Here is a 27,547-nt window from a genome sequence, read left to right as displayed (position 1 = left end):
ATTGAGAGGGACCAAAGAAAAGTGAGAAGATAATAATAGATTACTCTTGTTTAGCAGAAGTTGTTGTTGTTAACCCGGGGGCTTTTATTGTTTCAGCGACACTGAGTTCACGGAAAAGAAGGGTCCAGTGAACTTATTAAATAATATTGGAGTGTGAATAAAATAATAATTAAAAATTGTCCCTTTGTACCCAAGATAGATGTACGAGTGGCCCCGTTAAAAAAAATATCTACGGCGTGTCTTCTGGCTTGTGTTCGCCCCTAGTGAAATTCAAATTAAGAATAAAGGTTATAAAATAAAAAACAATATGTTAGTGTGAAAAAAAAATATTTATTTAAGAATATATTACAAGAAATTAAACGGATTCGAGAAGTAGAGCGATGCCTTGTCCGCCACCGATGCAAGCCGACCCAATACCGGTTTTTAAGCCTCTCCGTCTGAAATATTAAAAATCTGTCGTTATAAATGTAAATGTGCAATGATTCATACAATAAATTATATTTAATTCTATCATATTAATTACTATAACATTTAACGAAACACCAAAGGTATCTTCATGCTGGCTTTATTGCAACAGAATACAACAACAAGACAAAACATGACAGCTGTCAAAATTTTGACATCTGTCACAATCATTTATTGGCTTTAATATCAACAAGATTATACATTATTTTACAATGACTATATCAGAAACAAATGAAGGTTATCTTTGCAAATAATAAAACTGCGGTACGCAATTAAAAAGATAATTATACTTTATAATGTTTATGATGGTTTTATCTTCAGACGTTCACATTATATCAAAGTTCAAGTTTGAAGACTTTAAAAAGAAACTTTATTTTAGTTTTAATATAACAATACCTTTATGGATATGGGTGTACGTATATAATAAAGTTCCACAAGATATCTTATACATTCCTTTTCTTGATTTTAAATCTAAAATTTAATTTATATTATTAAATAAATCTTATTATAACATCCAAGAGTTTAAAGTTGATCGAAATGTGTGGAAATTGGTTTGTTGGCTCATTTATATAATTGATATTATAATATACATATTTGAGTTTCTGGTCGGCTCTTCTCAACAAAATAGCATTCCAAGACGATGGTAGCTTACTTGAATAAAGATACTTTTAATTTAGATTTTTTGAGATAATGATTTTTTTCCAGAAAGTCTTATATACATGATATAAACACTCGAAGCAAAAATAAACATGGGGAAAAAATGTAAAAATGTAAACAATACTTTCTTTGATAATTCTATTTTGAATTGTGCCGCGTTTATTTAATGTCGGTAAAGCAGTGGCTGTTTAACCTTGACACTTCATAGATGGCGCTGTTAATAATGGTGTTATGATGGCGTCCATTACGGTCGCCGGTCGGTAACACAACAGTTGGTATTTGAGGGGTCAAAGTGATATTTTAGAATGTTGCAGAGTAAACTTTTAAAAGGAAGGGACAATTTAAATAATAAACTTTAAATTTCATTTGTGTTTTCAGGTAGGTTAGTGGTGTAAAACAGTGTGTGCGTGATTATTATTACCTGCCAACCGCGTTTAAAGTTTTTAAAATAAATCTCTGTTTTCAGAACAACGCTCTATTGTTTATTTGAAGCATATACTTACATAGTCGAGGCAAATTGTCTTATATAAATATACCTAAAAACAATTTAGGCAAAATTACTAGAAATAATTTTAATAGTGATTTTTTTTTGAGATAGAGTTAGGATATAATAGAGAGACCTCCTGTAATATACTATAGGATTTGAGCCTTTTAATAGCAAACGTCAGTTAATTTCCGAACAAGCTTCCGAGGCTGCATTGGTAGGTTATTTACAATATTTACAGGCAAGGAGTGAAATCAGGACGATAAGGGTGAATACCCATCAAAAAAGGACTCCTTAAACCTGTTCCGTAGGTCGTCAGCCCCGAGTTTTTTAATTTGCCTCTCTCGATAGATCCGGCAACTGCACGATTAAGCCATGAAATGCTGAGAAGTTACATATCATCATATGAGGAGAGATATACCTGAGCTCGTGAGTCAAATGTGTCGTAATCCTGGCGCCAGATGCTCCAACTGGGTGACCCATGGCGATTGCACCTCCGTTGGTGTTCAATCGGCCAGGATCCAATCCCAAAGCCTTGGCGCACGCCAGCGTTTGCGGTGCGAATGCTTCGTTTATCTGCGTGGATATATCATGAATTTTGGTTATTGGTTTATGTATAAATTCCTTTATAAATAAAAATATTAAGAACCAAAGGAAAGAGAATGGAAGATATTGTGAAGACTTATACATGACATAGTAGTAAAGATTGAGAAGGATGATAGAAGAGAATGCGTATAAAAATTGTGATAATAACTAAATAATGTAAAAGTCCCTGTCACAGCTTAAAGATAGGAGAACGAGAGGCTCCCAAAATGAGAGAGTCATTAAAAAAAAAAAACAGTTTATAGTCTTCGGTTCAGAAATGAGAAGAGAAGATATAGCTCGCATAACAGATAGCTTCTGGAGTGTGGATTACAGCCAGGTAAGTGCGGCGTAGGATGTCACAAGTTGCAACGATCTTGTAATATTATCGGATGATCTGCTTCCAACCGGACATATAGTAAATATATGGAAGAGACCTATGTTCACCTGTGGACGTCTTACGGGTGATATGATGATGGGTGATGAAAGCAAGGACTCACCTAACCTAACCTACTTACTTCGATTAGGTCAACATCGTCCAATTTCATGTTAGTGACTTTGAGAAGGTTTTCGATCGCGGGCACGGGTCCGATGCCCATGATACTAGGATCTACGCCCACGAACGACCAGCCCACAAGCCGGGCTAAAGGCTTTAGATTGTATTGTCTCACTCCTTCCTCACTCGCTAAAAGCAAAGCGCCCGCTCCATCATTTACACCCTGAAATAACATTTCTTTTTATACACTATGATACCAACATAGAAGACATTTCTACAGGTATATTTAACACATTCACTGCGGGCCCAATTTTGAAGAACTTTCAGCTGGTGTGGGTGAGGTCGAATCAGCCTCAAGCTGAACTTCCTAGTAGTGCGGTTGAGGCCTTTTCTGCCTCATGTTCATCAATATTTTTTACAATATTGAGTCAATGCTTCGCAGACATAAAGAAAGCTATATTTGTCTTTGTCATACCTCATACGGTTGAGTGTAAACAGCCGCCGCACTAGAGAGAAAACACGAGTTTTACGCGCCGCACCAGTGCAAAGTTTACCATGAGGCTGAATCGACCTCAAGCCGCAGTGAACGTGTTAATTGGTAACATTCTACTAAATATATGAGAGTTACCAAACTACTGCAATGGTAGTTTAGTAATAAAAAACTACTACAGACGTGAGATATTTCAACCTAAACGAAATAAAAGACAGTTGTTTGAAGTAAACCGCGCTGATGTTATCTACGGAACGCTAATATCGATTTGAGCTGTTAATTTCATTTCATTTATATATAGTATAAAACCACATTATAATATTAAAATTAGAGTTTCAGTTTTAATAATGTGCAACTGTTCAAAAAGTCGCCGTCGCAAGGTACTTTACCGAAGCGTTTCCGGCGGTGACCACTCCTCCTTTCCTGAAGAGTGCTGGCAGCTGGGCGAGCATCTGAGCCGTGGTCTGTGGTCGCGGGTGCTCATCCGTGTCCACCACCACCTCCTGTCTTCGGACCTTCACCGTCACCGGCGTCAACTCAGTCTTGAACACTCCGCTGTCGTGTGCTGTTAAAAACAAACAGTTATTAAATTTCTCGAGTCAAAATGAACTTGCCAATCTTAAATGTCCATCTATGCTTATCACCTTGGTTAGTAATAAGAACATAAGGATGTGTTTACATGCATCTGTTTCTATTTACCTTATGACACAGTTTTTGTGTCAATTTTAATTTAATTTGACGTGCTCTTACATTAGAAATCAATGGGGAAGACCTAAGTTCAGCAGTAGACTTCATACCGGTGAAAATTTGATAATGTTTTTACTTTGATTTCTGGTCAACCTGTAACTTTGCGTGTTTCCTAGACAAAGAATGTCAAGTAAATGACAAAACTTAACAATAAAGTTGAATTGGATTTTTTGGATCGCGTTTTTCAACAACCTAAATGAAGATAAGATAAATAAATGATAAAAGTGTAGTCACGTGTAAACACATCTTTATAGATTTTTACAAATATTAATATCCAAGTGTACGTGTGTGTCCAGTCCACTGTGAGTCATATAATCCAAGTCTTCGGTATCCGAAGCCTCCAACGAATCCATGGTCTTCTGGACTGATATTATCTTTTTTATCGACATTGAGTTGGATTGGCCATGCGCTTGGTTGCGCATTTCTTTATACCCTAACAAGAGACATGGAGGGAAGTAAATAACCTTACGCATTCTGCTTCTACATAAGAAGATGATAGCAATAAAAAAGAATAATACCTTTTTTCCACCGCTGCTGTGAAAGCAAGGCAAAATCATCCACTTCTTCCCTCTTCAGATTATACTTCTCCGCCAGATTTTCAGCGGTACCGGCCATATCGAAGTTGCAGTACGTATCCAGTGAACCCTTGCTTAATGCTTCCTCGAATTCGATTTTAGCTCCAAGAGGAGTTCCGAAACGAATGTTCCTCACCAGAAATGGTACGGAGGACATGCTTTCTGTTCCACCAGCTAGAGAAACCTGTGCTGCTCCTGTGAGAATGTCCTGAAAGGTAATGTCTATCAAAGACCTGTCAAAGGTCCAGGACAATTGTTTTCACCAGGGTCGGTGATGTTACTTACTTTTGGCGCTTTACACGGTCATGTAGAGTTATTTAAAATGTTTAACATATTGTTTTGTCGTACTGTCTGTCGACTGCTAGAGTTTTAAGGTTCTGGAGTGAAGACCAAAGACCAAAAAACATGGTGGACACCCACCCTTATTAGAGTCTTCGGAAAATAGAACCTTAAGCCGTTACCTATCGGTCGGAAATCCATGGGGGAGGATTATGGGATAGTGAAGAAATTATATGTATATGTATGTATATATATATATATATATATATTATTTTATACGGTGTATCTACCTTTCATTAGAAACCCCACAGAAACTAACTGCAAGACAATATATTAAGTATGTATCCATTAACACGTTTCTTATTGTCTCTATTAAGATGAAGTCACTTTGTTATTGTGTTCTCTTTCAAAGAGTATTTCCGTTTTTCAGTACATGTAATATAATGACTAATTGATTTAGTTTGGGGCTGTTAGTATTAAATTATATTCAAGTAGTAAAAAAATAATTCTACCAAGATTTCCCCTGAATCCTTTTTTATCACTGAGCCAGAAAAAGTGGTGACAATTTGTAAGGCTTTCGTTCACCGGAAAAGTGGACGGAAGGCGACGATCAGACCGCACCCATGAAATGCTCGAATCAGATGTAAACCCTGCGATACCACAGCACAAGAAGCAATATATTTCGCCGAAGACCAGCGCAATGCACATGGGTTCGACATAAGGAAGTATTTGACCTTGAGAAATCATTAAAGGTTTTTAGATAAGAGCTCTTGTTTACCTGAGCACTATTTATCACAGCCTGAAAGCCAGACCCACAGAGTCTGTTAACTCCTAAAGCAGGTTTCTCCTGCGGCACACCAGACTTCAAGGCAGCATGACGAGGAGAGAGTCCTCCATCTGAAGAGCCACCTAGCTGAAATTAGATATTATTTTTTCATCATCAATATTATTTCAGCTGCATGATGTTATACAACGATGTTATACAATGATTTTATAACATTTATAGACAGACTTGTCCTATTTATTTCCAATAGAAAATTTTACAAGGGTAAAATTATTTCTTAGACCAACGCCAATAACTGACTCGACCTTTAGCAATGAAGAAACAATAGTAATGTGACGTTCATTAGAACGCACCCAAACTCATTATTTAAGAACGCATTTATTTTTTCTACTCCCTCTTTAGACTATGTGTATCTCGCTCTCTCTGACGCGCTGTGCTACGGACTGGTAGCGTCGCTCCAACCGCTGTAGCAACATAAAGTTTATTGTAACTCAGATCTAGATTGTTATGCTGTGATATTACATTATATGTTTAAAACTTTTGGCAAATATTTTCCTTACATAGGATTTCTTATTAAGAACGACGGGCCTGTACAAACAACCACCCCTTAGTAGTATGCTGCTAAATAAATGAAAAAGTAACATGTTATAAAGTTTATGTTATAGATTAACATAACTAAGTTTTGAAGACCTAATTTGTATTTAAAAAATTAGGTCTTTAAAAATGAAACGCAACTATTCGAAATTTAAAATATGATTTTTTTACGTTTTTAATTCAACATTTGGACAACGATCGATCAGATTAAGTTCAAAATTAGACTAAATATTTAAAAAAAAAAACAATAAAATAAGTTTTCATTTGTTTTTATTTCATTATCAACTAATTCAAATGCGGTTATGAAATATAAAAGACTCCAAATTGCTCGACGAATCTTGGAGCAATGCTTGTAATTTTCCTACGAGATCTAATTAGGAATTAGATACGAGTATGTTGATGAATGAAAGTACGTATATAGTTTAGCGAATTGGCAAGTTGACTATATAATTCGCAGAAGAGACGCTGCTATGGCCTTTAGGTTTTGGAGTGTAGACCACGGAGCGGCAAGAACAGCCGTCAGAAATCCGCTGGTTGACAGACGACCTTGTGTCTTTAGCAGACTATGTATTTAGGTCACTTCCATATGTTCCTTTCAGAATTTTTTGGGGAGACCTATGTTCATAAGTGTACGTGCAAAATAATCAAATCAATATTTAATTCAAAGTGAAATATTCACTTTTACAAGAACTTCTAGACTGTTTCGAAATACAAAAATTATACATACCACGTATACTTGTCCAATATTGACCGTATCCACTGAAGCTGGAGCGATGTTGCCAGATTTGAAGGCGTCTTTAGCGGCAGCAGCGAGCAGGTCACTAGGATGCACGTCTTTCAGCAATCCTCCGAACTTCCCAAAAGGAGTTCTCTTCGCTGCCACTATGAACACACCTGAGACAACAGAATTCAGTTCACGAGTGTAGTTCCTGCATCAGGTGATTTCTACAACTGTTCCTTACGTACTATTTCTAAAATAGTCCTCTCTAACAAAGCTTTCTTTAAAATAGAGGTAATTATCAATGTCATTGAAAAAATCCTTTCTAAAAAGTTATTTATTATAGCCACTACTAACAATGTCTTCTTTAAAACAGCTGTTTCTAATAATGTAACCAAAAATAATATAATAAAAAAAATAAAACCACCACTTATAGAAAAAATGGTGTATTTTATATAAATTATAAAAATAATTATCAAAAGAAGTAAATGATGCTTGTTTTAACAGGTCCTAGTAAATACCCGACTGTTTGTATTTCGCGCGACAGAGATAACGTTCTACGAAGCCGAAATAAGCCGATTGTCTCTTTCCAAAAGTCGATGGCAATTGCAAAAAACGGGCAACTCAACCCATTCTCCCCAACCCCGATTCATTTATTCTGCAACGTCTTAATTAAAGAAAACTTATTTAATAGTAGTAATAATTATATACTTAGGGTATCATTATTAAAGTAATAACAGCTATCACCGTTTATTAATGAACAATTAAAATCAACAATAATTTTATGCGAAAATTGAGTTTCTGAACTATTACAATTGTGAAAACTGCGTTGTTATATATATATAAAACCTGCCATAATATCTTAATTTAAAAATATTATTTTAGATAATTGTTATGGGGGCCTATGTAATAACCTTGGTAAAATTAAATAAACCTTGTTTTTTGTTTCATTTATTATAATGTAACATTTTGTTATTAATTCCAAAAAATATATTTTACCAACTGAAAGTTTTTAAACTATTATCAATAGCTAAATTATCGATATATTTAAACTGTGCACAATAGATTATGTTTTGATAATAAAATATATACTTATTTAAAATAAGATATTTATTGAAATGATTTTTAAATTTGTTTACTTCATAAAATATTTTATTTTAAAACAAGTTATTTATTAAAAGCGCTATACAATATAATAGTGTTATAACGTTATTTCACATTCACGTTGTTTAGTTTGTTATTATCTTTGAACATTCTCAACATTACTTACGTAAATATCATGTATTTTCATCGGTCATTGACCTTTGCAATGAACCATCACTGATTATATTTTATGTAAGTAAACAAAAAAACTTTATTTACCTTTTTATTTTAAATTTGTGTAAATAATCAAAGGAATAATTTTGAAAATTATTAATTGTAGAGTTTTAACAAACATGTAAAATAGTTTAAAATTATCAATTACTTCACCTTTATTAATAGCGACGGCCATTATTTCACTGCTAAATCAATCGACACGTACACGTCTGACTGACGATATAAACCGATATGAACGGAATGTAAATAATCAAATTAATCTTTCGTGAAATCGTTGTATCTTTTGGTATGTGTATTATTTAAAACCGCGAGCAATAAAAATTATCTGTATTGTCACGTTTAAAATGGACTTTGTAAGAGGAATCCGTTTGTTACACTACAAGATGGTCGCATAATTATTGCGCTTGAAGTTTTTTTTCTTGTTTTTTTATGATATTTTTTTAACATCTGATACTACAATAAAATTTAATTTTAAGTAAAAAATATAAACTCTACACAGCCAGTGTCGTAGCGTGAATTATGTTTGAAATTTTAGACTGTCATACAACGTTAGATGGTACTGAAATTTCTGTATTAAAAAATAGAAATTGAAAAATTTAAATAGCTACAGTATCCGGCGATAAAAATTGCACATACACCTTTGGAGAGAGTCAATCGGCTAATTTCGGCTTCGTAGAGCGCTATCTCTGTCGCACATTACCTATGTGACGTTTTGTCAGTCATGCTATGTGCAATATTTACCAGGTACTGTATTTGCCAGGTACTGTATTAGTTTTTAAATTAGACCAATTTAACAGTTTTTCTTTTAGTAACAACGTACTTAAAAATTGGAATAAGTTTGGTGTAAAACATATCACCACCACATCCTTAAGGATTTTGCTACTATTATCAAAAAGTAAGGTTGTCATTTAAAACTACCGGGCATTAGCGACACTTTATATCGATTTTCATGCCAATCGATTTATGAACCGGATTAGTTTTTATCCGCTATTTTAATAATTCAGTTTCTATGATTCTATTTTTATAGCATGTCCGTATAATATAAACGTTCAAAACTTCAATTTTTGCACGTATCTGTTTCTATCGGTTTTAAATATATTTTTATCAATTTGGCCCGATAACGACCCCCGAACATTTTTATGATTAAGCATTGCTATTTATTATCTATAGATATAGGGTCCAGAGGTTCTAAATATGATAGTAAAGATATTACGTGTTATGTCGATATTATTATATGTTAGATGTCGGCAAAGGTAACATTGTTCTTTAATAAACACGCTATTTTTTTTTATTTCTTATGTAGAATTTTCGTGTTGTATAGAAAACTTAAAAATGGTTCAGTCATTTCCGATTAGCAACACGTCTAAATATATTTGAATTTTATTTATCGAAATGACCAAAAATAATGAACAAATTTGTATAATCTTTATTGCCTGGAACTTTTTTAATCTGTATCTATGTAAAAGTTTTTTTTAATTATTATCTATATCTTGAACGAGTCTCATAAAAATAGATTTTTTTTACTACTTTGGTTGACCATGTCACATAACTTATCTTCATCATAACCCGTATCTTGGTATAATTGCGCTCTCGTATCTCTTAAAAAACAATTTCGTTCCAAATTATTGAGTACATACAATGCAATTTAAACCACAATATAAATATATAAACAAACATAATATAAATGTATAAACCATAGTTTTTGATCTCTGTTTAGTAATGTTTTATTTGTTTTTTCATTGTTTGACTATAAATTATTATATCTTCTCAGTGAGGTAGTTATAAGGTAACAATCGTAATTAATTTTATATTTCTAAGCTTCTAAGTTTGTACTTTCTTACTGCCTTTTGTTACTGTCTATCTCCAATAAAGTAAATAAATAAATATCATACTTACACTTAAAGAAGAAGTTGAGAAAAGTTCTAGAACAATAAATTTATCATGCACGAATAAAACTCATTAAAATAAATCAACATTTATAATAAACGTTTACAATTTACAAACAATGTGATACAAAATATCTTGATTCATACTCTTAAAATATCTTGAAATATAGATATATCATATAAAAATTTTAATACATAAAATGAGAAAGTTTTTTTAAAGTTTACATAAAATTGCACAAATTATAAGCAAATGTAAATGTATCTATAAATATTCATTAATATTTTAGCATATATTTAGTACAATATGTAAAACACTAAGATACAAAATATATTTTATTGAAAAATAACGGCCCCGCCAAACCACCAGAAATAATTAGCTTGTCGCATTTAAACAAATAATATAATTTAATGCGACATATTTCACAGTGATCACTCTATTTAGTGTTTAATAGAAGAATATAAATTAATTTTCTCTTTCTCGAACTGTCAAAAGCGCGAAGTTCAATTTGAACAGTTAAACGCGCGAATTTCATTGCGAACTGTTATAAGCGCAGAGTTTATATTTCCATATTTTATTAAATTAGTACGTAATTTGAAATTTTGTATATATATATATTCTGTAACATATGTACGGGTTTATTAAATGTCTTATTAACAGGTTACCAACTATCATTATCATTTATGCAATCCATCCAGAGCTGGACATAGGCCTCCCCCCCTAGATTTTGTAAAGGGACGGTTAGTGGTGGCCTTCATCTTTTGTCTTCCAAAAATTGAAATTTAAATTTGCCCAGTAACTTCACTATCTTGAATTAACACTGATAATGTACCACATATACGACATATAAATATAGTACAAATTGAAAATAATTGTGTATATTTTAACATCTTATAAATTCATGATTAATGTAGATTTTTTTGTGATTTCTTTTTATCGTATCTAGATCCACAGTCCACGCTTGGGTTTCCAACTAGACAGTCTCCACCATGAGAGCGATGCCTTGGCCGCCTCCAATACACGCAGACCCGATACCCCGCTTGAGACCACGGCGTCTGTAACAATCACTCCATATTGTAACCTTATTGGATGAAAAGAATGTGTACTTAAACAAAATTTTACATTACAAAATCATATCAAAAGTCTTTGTAATACAAATAAGATACTCCTATTTAATATAAAACCTTACAAAAATAAAACAAAAAGAATAATTAGATTTTGACTTACACAATCTAACTTTAGAAAAGCTTATAGAAATTAACATTTTGTATTACAAAATCTTTCAAAGATTTCGTTACACGAAAAAAAATATGTGCCACAAAAGCATACCCGTTAAGTTTCAGCGTTTACCTGTATAATGTACCCTTTATGTTTCAGCACATGCAAGTACCGTGTACTTGTTATATTTCAGCGCCTACCAATGCAGTGTGCTTGTTATGTTTCAGCATATGTCAGTACAGTGTACTCGTTATGTTCAGCACATGCCAGTATAGTATACCTGTTATGTTTCGGCATATGTCAGTACAGTGTACCTGTTATGTTTCAGCAAATGCCAATACAATATACCTGTTATGTTTCAGCATATGTCAGTACAGTGTACTTGTTATGTACCGGCATATGTCGGTACAGAGTGCTCGTTATGTTTCAGCATATGCCAGTACAGTATACCTGTTATGTTTCAGCATATGGCTGTACAGTATACCTGTTATGTTTTAGCATATGTCAGTACAGTATACCTATTATGTTTCAGCATAAGCTGGTACAGTATACCAGTTATGTTTCAGCATATGCCAGTACAGTATACCAGTTATGTTTCAGCACATGTCAGAACAGTATACCTGTTATCTTTCAGCATATGTCAGTACAGTATACCTGTTATGTTTCAGCATATGGCTGTACAATGTACTCGGTATGTTTCAGCACATGCCAGTACAGTATACCTGTTAAGTTTCTGCATATGTCATTACAGTATACCTGTTAAGTTTCTGCATATGTCATTACAGTATACCTGTTATGTTTCAGCATATGTCAGTACAGTATACCTGTTATGTTTCAGCATATGACTGTACAGTGTACTCGTTATGTTTCAGCATATGGCTGTACAGTGTACTCGTTATGTTTCAGCACATGTCAGTACAGTATACCTGTTATATTTCAGCATATGTCAGTACAGTATACCTGTTATGTTTCAGTGTATGTCATTACAGTATACCTGTTATGTTTCAGCATATGTCAGTACAGTATACCTGTTATGTTTCAGCATATGACTGTACAGTGTACTCGTTATGTTTCAGCATATGTCAGTACAGTATATGTACTTGTTATGTTGCAGCATATGTCAGTACAGCGTACTCGTTATGTTTCAGCATATGGCTGTACAGTTTACTCGTTATGTTTCAGCATATGGCTGTACAGTGTACTCGTTATGTTTCAGCACATGTCAGTACAGTATACCTGTTATATTTCAGCATATGTCAGTACAGTATACCTGTTATGTTTCAGTGTATGTTAGTACAATATACCTGTTATGTTTCAGCATATGTCAGTACAGTATACCTGTTATGTTTCAGCATATGGCTGTACAGTATACCTGTTATGTTTCAGCATATGGCTGTACAGTGTACTCGTTATGTTTTAGTATATAGCTGTACAGTGTACTTGGTATGTTTCAGCCCATACCAATAAGGTATCGTATTGTGTACTTATCAAGTTAAGGTTTCGTACCTGAGTTCATGGACGAGGTGCGCTGTGATGCGTGAGCCAGACGCGGCGAGTGGGTGACCTAAGGCAGTGGCGCCGCCGTTCACGTTCAACTTTTCAAGATCTAACTTCAGTGCCTTGGCGCAGGACAGCGTCTGTGCTACGAAAGCCTCGTTGATCTGTAACAATATTGATGATTTAGTTGATTTTATATGCTTTTGTATGATGTGAGTAACCGCTATTGTCTCGCACATGCAGGGATGCGCAGTGCCCTGGAAACGATTATAAAACTTAAAGTAGATATGGAGAGCATCGCCTTAATGATGAGCGACGACAACCTTCGCCCATCATTTCTATCGTTTGCTCGCACGGTGGTGAGCGATACCGTTAAAAGGAATAAAACAGTATAGATAAGTAGGTACCAATTAAACTGCACATAAAATAACTAGTCAATTAATAATAGCAAAATAGACTAAAATAGAATTAGAAAAGTGTAGTAATGTATTAAAAAAGTCAAACCCAAAAAAAAGAAAACTGTGTGTTACCTAGGTAATAGTCACCGACAAAAGTCGTGGTTCAACCCTCGCGGACGCCCTTGTGGCAGACTTTTGGAAGCCTACGAACTTCGCTACCTTAAAAGAGCACTTAGGCTAGGAGCCCTAAGAATCAAGGAAGACATGACTTATGCAATGAATTTCTCACCTCAACCAGGTCAACGTCGTTGAGCGTCAGGTTTGTTGCTTTGAGGAGGTTCTCAATTGCTGGCACGGGTCCAATGCCCATGATGCTGGGGTCCACGCCGACGAACGACCAGCCGACCAGGCGTGCTAAAGGCTTCAGGTTCTTCGCAGCCTCCTCGCTCGCCAGCACTAGGGCTCCGGCACCGTCGCTTATTCCCTGTCAAAGATAACATCAGTAATGGTAAAGTATATTTGGTTTTATAACACCATGTTTGAGAGTATTTCAATTTTTGAAAGTTTTTCGAAATCTCTGTATCTTATACTATCTCTGTATCTTATACTATAATATCTCTGTACCTCATACTTTGCTTTATTGTTTCAAAACGTGATATCTTTGGAAATTAAAACTAAATAATAAAACCTTGTTACATATGTTATCATATATAGTTTTTTATTTGGTTCTTTTCACACTAAATTATTTTTATATTAATTTGAAATAATAATTTTTATATTAATTTTATATTATTTTTTTTTATGTGAATTTGAAAAACTAACAAAATTTTATGAAAATTCATAGTCGGTATATAAAATGATTTCTCTCATCTATTTTCAATCATCATATATAAAGTCAGAGATATAGGTTCACGTCTTTAAAAGTTTTTACATATATAACCTATCACCCTCTATATGTGCAGCGATGTATATAATAGCACTAAAAAAATTGTAAAAAAAAATATATAACAGTGTATTGTGACTGAAAAATCGTCTTTGTTTGTTGAAGGCTTTTCCGTAGATTTATTAAAGGATACTATATCACTTAACAACCTTATTTGTGCAATGTTCCACCTAAGCCTTTCTTTGTAACATAAATAATTTTCTTTATATTAAAGCGAATGGGTTAAACTCTTGTCGAGTCCACTTTCTCACGAGCTTTGCGTTGGGAAACACTTCTATAGTTGAACTTAATTCAATTATGTTGTATATTAAAAAAGGCTTTTTTGACATTACTAGCTTGACATATACAAATGGCAACTGTAAATGAACCTAAATATGTTAGAAATACCTTTTTTTATTTTTATAACAATCTAATCTTTATTTGTATATTTTATTGGTCAAAGGTGACCAGATATCTTTAGATTTATATGTTATGAAGTCACATTGACAAGTGTATCAAATCAGTATGTGAATTTAAAGTTAGTACATTTTTTTAGTCAAAATATTTATACATGCAATGTATTTTTATCGTCATTTATTATTAGGGAACATGCACATTAGTATTGTACAGTGGTGTACCAAGAACTTTTGCCGGGGCGGTCTCCAATTTGCCGCCCCTTCTATTATAATTCAATCAAATAGTGGTTTTTTATAAATTGATACACATAAATAAATTATTAAGTTATTTAATCAATATTAATTAATACACAAAGTAAATTTTTTTAGACATATGTGTATGCACTCGTAAACATATTTATATAATATCTACTCTTCTTTCTAGCTTTCATACTAGAAAAATCGTGTATAATGCTCTCAAAATTAAAATTATTTGTAATTTCTTGTTCTATTGGCAATATTGCAAGAGTTTTTGGTCCTAATTGACTCATTGTAGAACGAAGATAATTTAATTTATTATTCAAGAAAGAAAATAAATATGAAATGAATATGTTGCTTTTTACAACTATAAGTAAATTTAAAAAATGCCGCCCCTAGGTAAGTGCCGCCCGGTGCGGACCGCACCCACCGCCCCCCCCTAGGTACGCCACTGGTATTGTAGAACTTTGCTTATATGTGTCGAAATATATAATTATTTTGATCGAAATATTTTTTTATATAAAAAATTCAAATATTATTGGATTCATTGCCATTTTTTATGACAATTTTTCAATATCTATATTATAATTGAGAGCATTATATACAGTTACGTATCATTACACAAGATTATCATCATGCAAGAATTTGTGTATGTTTATGTGAAATGATTTGAGTTAAACTTTATAGATTATGAAATTGTATATTTTCTTTTTAAATAATATAACAATATTGAAATTTTCGAAAAATAATCATAATTTCAAAATGCTAGTTTTCTGTAAAATAGAAAGAACTATAATTCTTCTTCATCAAAGGTATTCTTACTTACTAGGTTGTCAAATATCAAAATGAACACTCACAGAAGCAGTTCCTGCAGTAACCAGTCCATCCTTCTTGAACACAGGCGGCAGCTTTTTAAGACCCTCGAGGGTCGTCTGTGGACGCGGATGCTCATCAACTTCCACCTTCACCTCCTTCTTCTTGATGGTCAAGGTATACGGTTCTATCTCCGCTTTGAATATACCTGCGTCGTTGGCTGCAACCAAGTGTTTTGGTATTGTGATATTTTTACTGCCTTATTTTATACTTCAGTATTAAAATTTCATTACGTGCACAGATGGACAAGTTCTACCTAAAAAGGCTCTTTTGTTAACCTTATATTGATACTAGCTGATCCCGCAAACGTTGTTTTGCAAAAAAAAAATTAAAGTTTTTAATTAACAAATGTAAGATAAGGGTTGATCGTAGAGGGGTGAAAATTTAGGTTTGTATGTATTTTTGTATGCTGTATCATAATAAAATAAAAACCAAAAAAATTGTCTAAAAAATTAAAAATAAAATTTAGGGGTGGACCACCCTTATCACTTAGGGGTATGGAAAATAGATAGTAGCCGATTCTCAGACCTACTGAATACGCATATTAAATTTGGTTAAAATCGGTCAAGCCGTTTCAGAGGAGTTCAAGTTCGAACACCGTGACACGAGACTTTTATATATTAGATAGATGATAAACGGAATTAAAATATAAGTGAACTCACCGGCTTTCCACCGTTGTTGGGATCTCAATGCGAAGTTATCAACTTCGTCTCTGGTTATTTCGAACTGCCCGCCCAGCTTCTCCGCGGTCATGCCCATGGGCAGTTTACAGTAAGAGTCCGTTAAGCCAGCCCAAAGCGTGTCTTCGAACGCGTAAGAGGTTCCAAGAGCTGTTCCAAATCTAACACCACGCACAGCGAACGGTGCTTGGGACATATTCTCTACACCGCCAGCCAATGATATGTTTGCCACGCCGGTGAGGATGTCCTGTGGTATATGTGGTATATATATACATTTATATATTTCTAACACATAAAATACGTAATATATTCTGAAAGATATTTAGATGATAATAAATGGAAATAATTGCTCTATCACTGTATTAAGGGTGTTGTAAAAATGACCACAAAAAATACCCCGAGTTTACTTGTGGGATGATCTCTTCTCGCGTATGGAATTCTATAATCGGCTAATTTCGTCTTCGTATAGCGCTATCTCTGTCGCGCGACTAACAAAACGTCACATAGATAGTGTGGGACAGAGATAGTGCTCGAAGCCGAAATTAGCCGATTGTCTCTTTCCAAAGGTCGATGTGCAATATTTATCGGCGAGTAATGTATATTTAATTTAGTTTTAAAATTAACTCGTGTAAACTATTCCTTACAATAACAGGTGAGTCCGTCTTACGAATATCCTGACGCGGTGCTATGTAATGGTAGTTTATGTAATGGGAGTAGTGACGTAATGCTGTGTAGTGTAATGGTCAATGTATAATATTTATTTATAAAAACAATCAAAAGTATACAACTAGTCTTGATTGTTTAATAAATATAACAAAACAATATTTATTTACCACTAGCGTCATCTAGTGTCTTAGTTGTGAACTAACGATGTATGTATAATCTGTAATAAAAGTACACCTATCCCTCGATTTACACGGTACTTGTTTTACACGTTTTCGCTTTTACACGGTTTTCCAAATAAGTTTTTTTTTTTGGTTTTAATAACCGATTTTATTACCATCTCTCATAATGTAAATATTTCTGCTTCAAACATCGAATCGGCACAAATAACTTCGAGTGATGAAAGTGATTTCGAACCTTCGATTCCGAAAAAAATATTGAGAGTAATTTCTGACAGTGATAAAGGGTAATAAAACACCTTTGGTTTTATTTTTTGTTCTTCTGTTTAATGTATTGCAACTAAATAAAAAAACAGTGTTTCCGTAATGTATTAAAAAATTTTAACTTGTCAATGCATTTTATTTTTATTTCCGTGTACACTTAAATATATAGAAAAAAATCACAACTGTTTTATTAGCAAAATTATGCATTTTCTGCAAGCTTTTCGATTTACACGGTTTTGATTTGAAAATTTTAAAATTTCGATTTACACGTTTTTCTCAGGAACGTATCTACCGTGTAAATCGGGGGACAGGTGTACTTAGTTGATTGCAAACCGTCTATAGAGTTTTAATTTTGATCATATGTAATTTCTGTCAGCAAATTTAAATTAAAATTTACGCCTCGAACATTAAAATTATTGTTTTTTTTTATTGAATATAACCTTTTGTTTAAAATGAATTACATATCTTTAAATAATTCTTAATGACCAGTATCTTAACGAAGTATTTGTGAGGATTAGTAAACTTATAAGTGGTTTAAACAAATAATTCAAAGTTTAAGTATTTATATAGATTAAATAAACCTTAAAATACTTCAAAAGTCTTTGTTAATCTATGCCATTGTGAAGGTATGTTACAGTACCCGACGATAAATATTGCACATCGACTTTTTAAAAGAGATAATTGACTAATTTCGGCTTCGTAGAGCGTTATCTCTCTCGCACGAAATACAACGACTGACAAAACGTCACATAGGTAGTGTTGGACAAAGATAGTGCTCGAAGCCAAAGGTCGATATGCAATATTTTTTTTATGGTCCCCGCTATTGGGGATCTCTCATTTCCCTACCTCGCGTGGGACAGAGAATTTTATTTCTAATAATTTATTCATATAAATTTTTATTATTATCATTCTCCTCTTTCATATATCATATTATCTGTCGTACTTTTTCATTCATTCTACAATTTTCCCAGTCTTTCTCTTTCATTCCATTAGCCATACGTCCATCCTCAACCACTACATTCTAGGTTTCCTTGATGTGCAATATTTATCGCCGTTTATTGTAACTTGTTGAAGTGCTTACCTGTTTAATCAAAGTCCCCGTTGGAGTTTATTATCCTATAGCATTTTTTTAATTTTATGACATTAATTATGGTTATATATATAACGAGGGGTAGTAGCATAGCGGTAGAGGATTGCGACTTGCGGTAAAAGATCGCGGGTTAGATTCCCGGGATACAATCTTACATATTTCACACTTTGTGAATTAAATACAGGATTGGCTCTGCTCACAAATAACTTCCCAGAGTATTTTTTTTCATAATGGTCCCCCAAATTGGCTTCATTGTCTTTAGCTCTTACATAACAATGGTCCGCATTGTACTCCCCGGGGTTGTCTTCCAGGAAGAAGACCTCCGCCAGCAACCTGGGAGATCACGCTGCATCCAACACTTGACCTGACTGGACGAGGGGGACGTTCTCTCTCCTCGATAGACCGTCCCACATGGTCTTGTGCCCCTGCCTCTCACAGAACCGCTTCCAAGTTTGGGTCTGTGCGCGTCTAGCCTTCGAAGGGTTAGGCCACCTTCACATCGACATACGCCGGACCAGATATTTACGGGCCGGCCTCGCGTTTCAGATCCGTCTCTTTTTTCGGCATCTGCCTTGAGGAGAGAGAGCTGTTCCAACCACCAGGGAATCCTACCCCTCTCTGCTTGGAGATTTTCGGCAGGACCATTCCTCCTGTGCTCCGAATGTACCCCACTGACTGCCACTTTAGATGAGCAACTTTTACAACATCAGTGACCTTGGTAATGTATATGATAACAACAAAGCACGGTACCTGTGCACTGTTGACGATGGATTGAAACCCAGAACCACACAGTCTGTTGATGCCGAGTGCCGGCTTCTCCTGCGGTATACCAGCTTTCAGTGATGAGTGTCGCGGAGTATAGATACCGTCTGTTTGCGATGCCTGAACAAACACGTAAAGATATTACTTTAAAAAATTAAGAATAATAATAAAATATAGAACCTTTTGAGAAGAATATAGTGTATCCAAGACTGGAATCTACGAGAAGTCCCAATTACGGGGGATATAAAGAAACCTTTCGATTAACATTTATATGTTTAGTATGTCAAAACAATAAGAATACACTGCTATACTTTCGTAAGGTTCTATTAATACTTACATAACTATATTACGGTATATTACATTTTTTAAATGTTTTTTATTGTACATTATAATAAATATATACATAGTTGCGTAATAGTAAAAAAAATACAGTGGACGGTCATATCACATTTGTCTTCTAGACAACATATAGTATGTAATAGTAGAACAGTGGCGTACCTAGGGGGGGGCGGTGGGTGCGGACCGCACCGGGCGGCACTTGCCTTGGGGCGGCATTTTTTATATTTACTTATAGTTTTAAAAAGCAACTTTTTCATTTCAAATTTATTTTCTTTCTTGAATAATAAATGATTATTATAAGTTTAATATTTGATTTATATACATTATGATTAACTTTATTATTTCGAATATTATTCCTCGGTGTATATAAATGCATTTTAGTGTAAATTTTGGATTCTAATTCAAGAACAAGATAATAATTTTATTTTATTGTATTCATTAAAATTCGTTGAATTCGTAAAAGAATCTTCACGACTTTGTTCGGCAATCTTTCGTAATTAAAATTTTTTGATGTCAGTTTATAAATGTCATTTCTTTTGAACAGTTTATATGATTACTTTGAAGTGATATATCAATATTTTTTAAAATCAAAAACTACTATTTGATTGACATATAATAGAAAGGGCGGCAAACTGGAGATCGCCCCGGGCGGCAAAAGTTCTAGGTACGCCACTGTAGTAGAAGTATAAATAACGGGTAATTAACGTGTACATATAGACAAACATACTTATAATAAATACGGTATAATACATAATTATAAATATAATAATAAATAAAAACTTCAAACTTACATTATTTATTATTTCTGAAATCATCGATTTTTGGATAGGGTGTATCTTACACTAATTGACATCAAATGTGATATACCTTCACATAACATACATATAAAGCTTTTATATCTATTTCTAATCACTCTGTATATACAATTATTGTATATACGATTTTTAATTTAAAAAGAAATAAATACATTTAAAAACCTTTTAAGTTAAATGGTTTTTTGATAAACATATTGTTGTGGTTGTGGAAAAATATGTACCTAGTCCGCCATATTAGAACGGCGTCCATCTTGAATTTTAAATTTTGACATAATCATCGTGTTTTACTTGTGTAGCCCTTTCATTTGATACCCATATTGAGGGGGTTAAGGAAAAATATGTAATCCGCCATTTTGTACCGGCGGCCATCTTAGATTTATAACATTATTGATCTTACTATATTGTATTGTCATCTAAATTAAATGTGTGTACCAAATTTCAGATAAATCTGACAACGGGAAGGTGCTTAAATTTCAATTTATAATTTTGACCCAAATAAACAAATTCCGTACGGGTCGAACTAAATAAAACCGTTTAATGAAGTAATTAGTTACGTATCACCCTGTTTATGACTGATGGTCGAGCAAAGATGAGAATCTCTTACCGACATGACTTGTCCGATGACGACACTGTCCACCTGACCTGGTGCAACACCTGCCTCTCGCAGTGCAGCCACCGTTGCAGCTGTTTGCAGTTCAGTGGCAGACGTGTTCCGGAACACGCCCCCGAATGTACCAAACGGGGTGCGTTTCGCCCCCACGATGAATATACCTTGGAACAAATACCAGATGCTGTGATACCATTGAGATTCTGGAGTAGACTGTCACCTTGTGTCTCATAGATGAGCTCAAAGTATCTCAACGAGGTATTGAGACAGCTATCTTCGGGATATCACCTCTAGGTCGAAACAAAAGTGAGGATATTCGTAAACAAACGAAAGTACTGACATAGTCCAGATTATTGGAATGATGAAGTGGCAATAGATAAGGCACTTGGCGAGTAAGATAGATAACCACAGGCGTCTTATCTTTCTGGAGTGGAAGCCACGGACCTACTTCTACTATGCAGCAGTAGTCGTGCAATAAAGTGCACCGCCCGCCAGTCCGCTGATAAATGCGCGTGCGGCAAACAATGCGAATTACACAACTACCAACGACTAACACCGAGTGAGTGTTTGGCACTAATCGGTGTAACATTACTCCTGAGGATGCCCCGTGGTGAGGTGAAACGGTGCACTTTATTGCACGACTACTGCTGCATGGCGGAAGTAGCTATATATTGGTCCTTTTCTTACTTAAAATGTAAGGTAGGAAGTCCGACGAGATGGACAGAAGACATTTTTACGGTCTTCCGAAGACACTGTATGTCCTATTGTGGACCTATGTCCAGAAGTGGGACGTCTAATCTCTCTGATGATGGTGATACAATTTATTTGTATTATTATTCACAAAATATCTTTGAAAATGATCACATATATACATCATGAGAAGAATGAAAGAAGAACAAAATTTAATAGAAGCTAGAGTAAGAACTTGCCTATCATAGTATAATTTTTTTGTAACTATTTTAACAATATCCTTAATACAATAGATAGCATTTCGTTTTCTAGCATTATTGATTGAAATCCCCGTTTGGAATCCACTGTATGCAGTCTACGAAAATAAAATTGAAAGAGTACAAAAAAAAATTCCTTCGTATTCTGAACTACCGAATGAATTGCCCCCGGGATTCTTATAAAATGTTTTTAACCTTTTAAGTGCCATGAGGACCGCCGGCTACCTCACGATACCCAACAATAGGTGCCGTGAGGGCCGCCGGCTACCTCACGATACCCAACAATAGGTGCCGTGAGGGCCGCCGGCTACCTCACAATTTTTCACCTGTACATCTAAGGAATATTATTTTTTTCCGACCCTCCGATAATTATTAGCTTCATTAGGCACCTAGCAACTGGATCACGGGATGGTAAACGATTTGCAGCATGTTTTAGAAGCGGTTACCATGGGTGCCAATGAGACCGCGGGCGGCCTCACTTTTTATATAAAATTTACATTAGAATGTGTATATAGAAACCTTTCTTTGTATTGAATTCACAATTTATTCATATTTCAAAGCTGGCTTTGAAAACCTATCGTGTTTTCTGTGTTACAAAAACGTGACCCGCCGGCGACCTCTTGGCACACCGAGTACTCTCTTGCCTTTAAGTGCCATGAAGGTCGCCGGCGGTCTCAGTACATAATGATATACATATTGTGTTATATTCATTCATAGAATGTAAAGATCCCAAATTTTTCACATAAGGAAAGTCTACACTTGATATTACCATTTGGCACCTGGGGAAGTCATGGCCAAAACAGCTTGGCAGTTAGAAGGTTAAAGAGATACCGAATGTTATCATTGAAGGATCGACGTTCACTAATGGACGCCACTACACTTAAAAATATTTGTGGCAATGTTAACTGTTTGGAACTGTTGTCCGAGGTAAACATTCGAATTCCTGCAGCAAGAACGCGTTCTAGATCTCTTTTTTTTATCAACGGCTAGGACAAATATCGGTAAACATGCACCTTCATATAGAATGTGTGACCTCCACAATTCATATGTTAGTGATATTAATATATTCTCATGCTCTCTCGTATCTTTTAAAAAACAATTTCGTTCGAAATTATTGAGTACATACAATGCAATATAAACCATAATATAAATATATAAACCATAGTCTTTGATCCCTGTTTAGTAATGTTTTTATTTTTATTTGTTTGACTATAAATCATTATATGTTCTCAGTGAGATAGTTATAAGGTAACAAAAAATTTCATATAATACTTTTATTACAAATTATTCACGTCATTACGTACGTTTGTTTCTAAGAGAACAATAAGTTTTAATAATACTGTTTGATTGTTGTAGAAAATATGAGAAGCACAGTGTCTTTTCAGCTGCTGTTTCCAGGATAAAATAAGGTTTTATTTTTGTGCCTTCTCACACAAAAATAAATTCTTTTGTTCTATGATGTTTTGTTTCATTTTTAAATTCTCCACAAAAAAATTACACAATGGAGTTAAAGAGCAGCATTAAAAAAAAAACGCATCGCAACGTGCTATTTTTTCTAAATTCAAGATAAAAAATCGATGCCTATTGGACTTTGACCATGTGTGACAAAATTTAAGATTAAGCCTAATAAATTGGCGTATTTGTGTTTATAATTAATATACAGCCAGCTGTTTCGTACTTAACTAAAAGACAATAACGGTTTCCTTTGGTTAAAACCGTTATGAATACTTACTTTAACATTTCGTTCAGTTTACCGTAACGCGATGAATTTATTTAAAAATGGAACATAAATCATTTTTTAATTTGAAAGTCTTAGCTTGTGAAACTATTGGACTTATTGGTCTTTGGCACGTAAGATAGCTTGTTATTACAATCTTGTGCCAAAGTCCAAGTCAAATCAGAATAAACACACTCGATAAATTTTTTCATCAACTCTTTGAGTCCGCCAAACACAGTCAAACAAATAATTTTATAATTCTACGTTACAGATAAAAAAATACTTCAAAAGAAATAATACATATCACGTTTGACTTGTTTATTTCGTAAATACTAGCAAAAAAGTTAAATATGGAAAGTTATTTACGAAACTCTTAATAGAAATTGGAATTTGACCTTACGATAAAACTGCAAAAGATAAACCAGTAATAAACATCTAGTGTATTTAGTGAAGTATTACAATAAATGGTAAACATACCTTTAACAGCGACAGACATTATTTTATTTTATTTAACAATAAAAATCACAAAAATAAAACTTTATTGATGAGAGCAAAGATCAGTACCACTATATGACGCGACCCGGTACTTACAGTATAGATAATACACTGCATTCGAAGTTATCAACAGTTTTTTATCGTTACAAAGTCTCAGTGTTAAAACGGTAAATAACGTTATTTTTGAAAAATATTATTTGCGTGTATTTGTGATTAAGTATTTATTAGTAAATAATTATTTTAAATGGTCCAAATTAATATTAATCACGATTTTATACTTTTAGTAATGTAGTCGTCACCATATTTTATTCCGTCTGCAATATAGCATGCTGTATGGTAGTTTTTAATGATAATAATTATGTACATAATTATTATCATTAAAAACTACTTTGTTTTAATACTAATATCGCATTACAACGCATTCTTAAGTCTTGTAACAATAAAATAAGTTTTGTTTGGTTTTGTTTAATTTTCTGATAATTAATTGGTCCGGCGGATACAATGTCGTCTATATTGTATTTGCAAAGGCGTTCATTTATATAATTTTTTTTAATTATATAATTTAATTAATTTATATAATTTGATCTTAATTTATATAATAAGGTTTGCATAAAGTAATTGACACAGGCTCTCTTACAATAACCTATGCTATTCTTTAGCTATTCTATTATGTTTAATAGCAGCTTTATAATATAATCGTTTATTTTTCTACCACCCTTGCTCTTTTTGTTATGAATTAACTTTTTTTTAATCTTTCTTATTAACCATTTCATTACCTTACACCTTTGCAGCATATCTCATTAGAAACTGCTGGCGTTACTATTTACGGTTCAAAATAGATACATTTATATTTCCGACCCCTTACTGTCTAAAACGAACTACAATTAACATTTATATAAAATTCGCACTAAGCTAAAATTAATAAATCAGAAAAATCAGCATAATAAGATACACATATCTAATAAGTAAGCTTGTTAACTTTTTAAACTTAAATGCAACTATGAATGAGTTTTGTTTTATGTGTTTGGGGAGTAATAATTTTTTATTGTGAAAAACGATAAAGTGGTATATTATTTATATCATATATACACCAAAATGTGCAAATAAATTAAGAATACGGGACGAATTAAATTAAGTATTTTAGACGATAATTTATACTAATAAGCGAAATTTTAAATATTGTATGTTTAGTCTGTTACGTCAATCTTCTGTCAAAAAGTACTCGTGAATTTTATCTATTTATTTCATCTATCTACAGAATATGCTTATGCAATGAGCGATGGTCGTCCTGTAAGCGGTCAATTGAAGAAATTTGTATTTCGTGGAAAATCCGCCAGCAACGGTGACACGAGAGGTGAATATTTGGAAATTGTAATACCAGAACTGTTGTCGGCTGGCTACTCGTTTTACACGTGGCCATCTGCGCCGCTCCTGGCTTGGTATTTGTGGACGCAGAGGCGGCACTTACACGGGCTAAGAGTATTGGAGCTCGGCTGCGGCACCGGTCTCCCCGGTATACTTGCTGCGAAGTGTGGGGCTCACGTTACGTTGACCGATAGCGTCGCACTGCCACGATCCCTGCGTCATTTATCAGCGTGTTGCGAAGCTAACGGCCTCGTTCCTGGCCGTGACGTCCAATTGCTTGGACTAGCGTGGGGTCTTTTCTTAGCAGATGTTCATAACTTACGACCCGTAGATTTGATCTTAGCTTCGGACTGCTTTTACGAGCCGTCACAATTCGAAGAGGTTATATCTACAGTAGCTTATCTTCTAGACGGAACTGACGGACGATTTTTGTGTGCTTACCAGGAGCGGAGCGCCGACTGGTCTATAGAAGCCTTGCTAAAGAAGTGGGGGCTGAAAGGTGCTTTATTGGATTTAGATTCACTGAGTGAAAGTTCTGGGGTTGACTACAGGGCTTTGATTGGAGACAGGTCATTACATTTGCTTGAAATAATATCTGCTTAGGGCATGGCAAGTACAGCAAGAGCGGTTCGCCTTTATGTAGGCAATCTTCCATGGACAGTAGGTCATCGTCAGTTGAAAGATTACTTTGTCCAGTTTGGCCCTGTGCAACATGCTAAAGTAGTGTTCGATAGATCAACTGGTTTAAGTAAAGGTTTCGGTTTTGTAGAATTTGTGAGTCCATCTGCAGTAGCTAATGTAACAAATAAACAAGTGCACACTTTAGAAGACGCAAATTTAACTGTACAAATACAAAACAATTAAAGGAATGACAATGGCTGTAGCACTACCAGATTATCCAGATTCTGACTTCTCCGATGATGATCTGTCACCACTAGATGTATCTTTTAACAAAGCAGCTGACCATGTAAAAAAACTAACATCAAAGTTAAATAACAACCAATTGTTAGAGCTCTATGGCTTGTACAAACAAAGTACTGAAGGTAAATGCAATATTCCAAAACCAAGTTGGTTAGATGGCAGGGGACGTAAAAAATGGGACGCCTGGAATAGTTTACAAGAATTGCCATCTCATGAAGCCAAGGAAAAATATATTGCATTAGTTGAGAAGTATGATCCAGACTGTAATGTCAAAGCTGACAATAAGGGTGGTGCAAAGGAGACATGGGTTGCTGTATCATCACTCCGTTACAGTCCAGAACCAGAATTAGTCCACAATGAACTATCTCTTCTTGATGCTGCTCGGGAAGATTTGGGAGGGAGGGTAATGGAGTTATTGACACAGTTTCCAAAGCTTAAGAATGAGAGAGATGAAGATGGTTTAACTGCATTACATTGGGCGGCAGATAGAGATGCTGTTTCTGCATTAAAAGCTGCCATTGAAGGTGGTTGTGATATCAATGCGGTTGATAGCAGTGGTCAAACCGCTCTGCACTATGCCGCATCATGTGGCCATGTGAATTCCACCACACTTCTTGTTAAATATAATGCTGCAATTATTAAAGATGAGGAAGGGAACACTCCTCTAGATGTGGCTTCTGATGAAGAGATTAGGAACATTCTGGAAGGTGCTCAGTAGTCATAGCTCTTAAGTTAGTATTGTATGTTTAGTTTCCAGATTAAAATAAATTTTACACTAAAGGTTTTTATTTATTTCATACATTCTCTCAAAGTATATGTCTATAGTGATTGGTTGTATAGATGTATAAGGTTTAAAGGGGTGAATGTAAAGCCAATTGGTTGTTAATTAATGTATGGTATATCAAAAAATCAATGGCTTAAAAAATAATATAGCAAGTACTATAATTAAATTGATTATTTAATTATTGTTTATTATCTGTTTCTACATATGTTGTACTGCGAGAAGTTATAGGCCTGTTGAATTAAAATAGAAAAAATATTATATGTTACTGATTTCAAAGTGGTTGTTT

General features: G+C 34.2%; 3 protein-coding genes across 3 annotated transcripts; 1 reads left to right on the top strand and 2 right to left on the bottom strand.

The window, feature by feature from the left end:
* Positions 1 to 325: 325 nt before the first annotated feature.
* On the bottom strand, positions 326 to 8,518 carry LOC137921781 (3-ketoacyl-CoA thiolase, mitochondrial-like). Its single transcript, XM_068764605.1, has 8 exons — positions 8,342 to 8,518; positions 6,881 to 7,047; positions 5,554 to 5,688; positions 4,440 to 4,704; positions 3,564 to 3,739; positions 2,707 to 2,907; positions 2,028 to 2,182; positions 326 to 437 (listed from the first exon to the last, which is right to left on the bottom strand). The coding sequence occupies exons 1-8, from the start codon at positions 8,361 to 8,363 to the stop codon at positions 356 to 358; spliced, it is 1,203 nt and encodes a 400-aa protein (XP_068620706.1). The 5' UTR covers positions 8,364 to 8,518; the 3' UTR covers positions 326 to 355.
* A 1,683-nt stretch (positions 8,519 to 10,201) lies between these two features.
* Positions 10,202 to 24,289, bottom strand: LOC137921303 (3-ketoacyl-CoA thiolase, mitochondrial-like). The gene is made up of 8 exons (XM_068763976.1): positions 24,174 to 24,289; positions 21,030 to 21,196; positions 19,260 to 19,391; positions 16,296 to 16,560; positions 15,618 to 15,793; positions 13,475 to 13,669; positions 12,797 to 12,951; positions 10,202 to 11,127 (listed from the first exon to the last, which is right to left on the bottom strand). Exons 1-8 carry the CDS (start codon positions 24,190 to 24,192, stop codon positions 11,046 to 11,048), a joined length of 1,191 nt encoding a protein of 396 aa, XP_068620077.1. The 5' UTR covers positions 24,193 to 24,289; the 3' UTR covers positions 10,202 to 11,045.
* A 1,113-nt stretch (positions 24,290 to 25,402) lies between these two features.
* LOC137921373 (uncharacterized) lies at positions 25,403 to 27,258 on the top strand. Its single transcript, XM_068764106.1, has 2 exons — positions 25,403 to 26,100; positions 26,420 to 27,258. The coding sequence occupies exons 1-2, from the start codon at positions 25,464 to 25,466 to the stop codon at positions 27,193 to 27,195; spliced, it is 1,413 nt and encodes a 470-aa protein (XP_068620207.1). The 5' UTR covers positions 25,403 to 25,463; the 3' UTR covers positions 27,196 to 27,258.
* The last annotated feature ends 289 nt before the right edge of the window (positions 27,259 to 27,547 follow it).

This window comes from Battus philenor, unplaced genomic scaffold (assembly GCF_028537555.1).
Source record: "Battus philenor isolate CCGP_79_NKW_IND1 unplaced genomic scaffold, ilBatPhil1.0.hap1 SCAF_19, whole genome shotgun sequence".
Classification (NCBI taxonomy): domain Eukaryota; kingdom Metazoa; phylum Arthropoda; class Insecta; order Lepidoptera; family Papilionidae; genus Battus; species Battus philenor.
This window is presented reverse-complemented; position numbering and strand designations above follow the sequence as displayed.